This window comes from Morone saxatilis, unplaced genomic scaffold (genome assembly GCF_004916995.1).
Source record: "Morone saxatilis isolate NCDOM2014 unplaced genomic scaffold, NCSU_SB_2.0 Contig17, whole genome shotgun sequence".
Lineage (NCBI taxonomy): Eukaryota > Metazoa > Chordata > Actinopteri > Moronidae > Morone > Morone saxatilis.
This window is the reverse complement of record NW_023339729.1, coordinates 25,087,470-25,091,703: the sequence shown is the minus strand read 5'-3', so window position 1 is coordinate 25,091,703 and position 4,234 is coordinate 25,087,470. Positions and strand designations below refer to the sequence as shown.

Here is a 4,234-nt window from a genome sequence, read left to right as displayed (position 1 = left end):
TAAAAAGCAAGAGATCCTGTCTCTTCCAAAGGCATGAAGATGTTAGAACTGGACACACTCAACTGACAGTCAGCTGAGTGTGTGTGTGTCCAACTCTTCCACTCATCACAGTTTAGTTACATGACCAGACAGTCAGTGCAGTGTGTTGTGTCCAACCAACATCTTTCCTCACAAGGTTAGTTCTAAGGATGACAACAGTCAGTGATGTGTTCCTGTGCATCCAACGTCCTTCTACAGTGGGTTACGGCTTAATACAGACAGATGTGCACGTGAGTGTGTCTTGTGCCAACCTCTTCCTCCCACCGGTTAGTTAATCGACAGACAGTCGTGGAGGTGTGTCTGTTTCCAACCTTCCATCACAGTCTAGTTAATGAATGTTTACCTGAGATCAATGTAGCCCAGATTGTGTCTAGATTGAAGAGAACCAGAGTCTCCACTGATGTGGAAATAAAGCCTGTGCTTACTGTGAGTAGGTTTGTTAAACTTAACTAGAATAATTTGCCGTTTCCTGAAGAAAAATGCGAGCTGATTGCTGGACTCTGCAGTTCCAACTGGCCTCACCGCTGCGCCCCAGCACGCAGTTTTTCTGTCCCCAACCAGAGAAGCAGTTGTGATTATTTCTGAGATACACCCTAGAGACTAGGCGAACATACTGCTGTTCAAGAGTGTTCTCGAGGGGTCTGGCTGCAAGAAAACACAAAAACAACCATCACTAAAGACATACGCAGAAGATGAAAGTTAGATCTGTATGATAGCATAGATGTACGGTCGTTACAGATTATATAATTCCTTCACTCTTTGGCCAAGTAAAGAAAATTATAAATCAGTCCTCTGAACATTTACTAGAACTTTTTGAGCCTGAGAGAAGTCAATTAACCGAGCTGGTTATCACCAACTAACAATTGTTTCATTATCGATTAATTTAGTTGTTTGGTCCATAAAGTGGTGAAAAAGCAAATTAAACAGTGGACAGCTAATCCATTAAACCTGCGATGTCTGGTTGTAAAGTGTATTTATTTACCTGTGTGTGTGTATCTGCAGACATGGAGGAGGAGCAGCGGCGGCAGGTGGAGGAGCAGGTGGAGGCGCTGCTGAACGGTCAGGGGTCAGAGGTCATTGGGTGTGACGTGGGCCTGGACCAGAGTAAACCAGCAACTCTGAAGAAGAACGTCACCTACATCGTCTGCGCAGTCATCTTCAACGATAAGGTCACCTGACAACCTGTTTCTGAGAGCTTAACAAGAGTGTAATGTAGTGTGTGTGTGTGTGTGCGTGTGTGTGTGTGTGTGTGTGGACTGTACTGCTATCTTTGTGAGGACCAATTTCTGTTTTAAACAATCGCTGTGAGGACATTTCTGCACTGTGAGGACAGTCCTCAATACTTCTAAGGACAGTTTAAAGGTTACCTACTTGGTTTTAAGGTTAGACTTAAGTTTAGGTTAGAGTAGAGGGGGTTAAGGTTGGGGACTAGGGACGAGGTAATGCATTATGTCATCCAGGGTCCTCACAAGTGTAGAAAGACAAAGTCTGTGTGTGTGTGTGTGTGTGGGACTGACTGAGTTTGAGCAGGAGTTTCTTGCCGAGTGTGTCCTCTGAGCCGCTCAGCGATAGGCTGCTGATGAAAGGAGACGTGTCCGTTTCTATGGGAACAGAGGCCATGTCTGAGTAAGAGAGCGAGAAAGAGAGAGAGACACAGTAATGACCCTGTCACTGATGAACAGCTTTGTTCTCTGTTGGAGGAAAGATTAAAATCCTGTGACTCCCAGCTAAGTTTGTGTACAAGGTGAAACTGACAAAGTCTCACCAACCAACTTTTAGGACCTTGCTGCAGGACATAGTGGGATGTGAAAATTAAAAAGTGCTTTATACACGTCCTGTACACAGAAAGACGTAAACATGTTGCCATTGATGCGGTGGCGTCTGCCTACAGTAAGCAGAAGTTTAAATGCAAGCTGTCCTAAGAAGTGTACAATTTTCTACTTTTCCCTTTGTTTTCTATGTAACGTTACTTTTACAACAATGTCGAGGAAATCAGGAAGAAGCTGGGCAGTTATAAGCTGCTCCAACAGTAGTGGCAAACTTCAACTTTGGGGAAAAAAACTGAAAACTGAAACACACAAGTCTTTACTGACTGTCACTTTCCATAGATTCCTTGTGTGTGCAGAGGACCAAGATCTTCACATGTCAAGCGATTAATTAATTAATCCTAAATATGTATGAAAAAACATGAATTCGTATTTAAGTTTTTACTGATATAACTGGTGATTTAATGCAAATCTTGATTGATTATGCTAGCTCAGCGGTATTACACAGTACATCACTTGAAATGTGGTCGCTCCGTTTTTTCTCTATTTCTGGCTATTGTCGTAGCAGCTGTCATAGAGCCTCTATGAGTTACCACGGCAGTGATTGCGGGCGACACCACTAGATGGCCGAACACACAAACCGGTCGCCGGATTTGTGTATAGCTTCTATTTCAGTCCTTCCAGGAAGTTGCAAAATTCGGATTGCAACAATTAACACAAATTCAACCAATCTCTGTGAATTATCTGCAACCTTTTTGTCATTGCATCTTTTCTGCAAATTTGGCCAATCCTAGTCCAGTCATAGCAGTCCCACACGCAAAAGGTTTAACTATACGTTACCAAAACCATTTTATTCTTAATTAATTAATTCTTAAAGAAAAATGCAACTGTTTTAGCAATTTTCACTTTCTCACACAATTCCATTGAAAAACAAAAATGCCTAACACATTGCAACATGCAATCCAATTTTTTAGAAAAGCTGCCGTGAAATCAGACATTTTAGGATGCAATAATCCCCAAAAAAGACTGCAAAATCCTGGAGGGACTGCTATTTGATTACACACTGTGACTAGTTCTGCTCACACTAACTGCCTCAATTCTTCATCAGTTCAAAGCAAAGTGGTAGCAGAAAAGATGTTAAGGCACTAGTTATTATCATATCATGGAAAAAGGATTAAAGCTCTTCAGATCAGATTTCTCGTCTGAAAGTAGCTGTTAACATAAATGGAGTTCAGAGTCGTACCAGTGTGTGCCTCTGTCTCAGATCTGTCCTCTCTGATGTAGGGGATCTCATCCATCCTGAGAAACACTGAGTCGCTGGGACTCTTCTGGCCGTCAGACTTACTGCCTGCAGCACACACATACATAAAAAACATGCATCAGAACACATGTGATACCTCTCAATTTACTACATTCATAAATAAAGCATGTTCTCCACCCAAAGGTCACGATGAGAGACTGCCAATTTGTCATTACTTTAAAGCTGCAGTAGCAAATTTTATAAAAATGTCTGGAAAAGAAAAAACAAAAGCCAAAAAATATGTTTTATAAAAGTTACCTAATGCAGCTTTAAAGCCAATAAAATATAACCAACCAAAGGTGACAGTGTCTCTTCTGCTGCCCACAAATGTAAATGTTCCTATTTTAAGCACACACTGACTAGCGTTCATTGACAACAAGATTCAACATATAATTACTTAAATTGATTTTTTTTTTAGGTCCATACACAGATACATCTTACTATAAATGCTGGTTCCCAAAAATCACACATCCACCAACCTTTTGTTTTATTTGTACTCAGACTGATATCGCACATTGTCTGATGGAAGGTGCTTGGTTTTGTAATTAGGAAAGATATTTTTCTTGTGATTAACAATTGCAGTTGGTCTTTCTGAGATGCATCGTTTGATGCGGTGCATCAATATTTCAAACAGTGTTTGCCTCCAGTGTTGATTTTAAAAAAAGAAGATTTGAACACGAAGAAGAAGTGTTTAATATTACAGTAGCTGTAAAGGTCATAAAGCTCAGTATAAAGTTAAAGAAATATTATGGAATACATAAAGTAAATGTAAGGAACCTTGGGGAATACGGAGATCTAAAAAACACCTTGCCATCCCAGCTTCCACCCCAGTTTGGTGTCAAATGCTGTCAAATTGAACATGTTAATTTGGATGGATTTTTAGACTAAGTCATAGGATGAAATTCAATGAAAAAAGACTTTTTGGTATTTGGAATACTGTCTGATTTTGGGGCGAAAATTACTGATTTCTAATGCCACTTTCAGATATTCTATCCAATGCTTCACTAACGTGCCAAATATTGATGTACGTGATTGTTTGCGATTAAATCAGCAGATATTTCTGCCACCCTCTGAACACCTCATTAATATTTCTCTAGATCTGCCCATGAATTCAATTCAATTAAATTTT

At 40.2% G+C, this 4,234-nt stretch overlaps 1 protein-coding gene across 1 annotated transcript in view; it reads right to left on the bottom strand.

Annotated features, from left to right (window-relative positions):
- Positions 1-4,234, bottom strand: part of LOC118327632 (metal transporter CNNM1-like) — a 25,166-nt gene that overhangs the window by 5,249 nt on the left and 15,683 nt on the right. Inside the window, exons 8-9 of the mRNA XM_035661062.1 lie at positions 3,049-3,153; positions 1,557-1,661 (exon numbers count right to left, since the gene is read on the bottom strand). Coding sequence (XP_035516955.1) covers positions 1,557-1,661; positions 3,049-3,153 — 210 coding nt within the window. The remainder of the gene's footprint in view (positions 1-1,556; positions 1,662-3,048; positions 3,154-4,234) is intronic.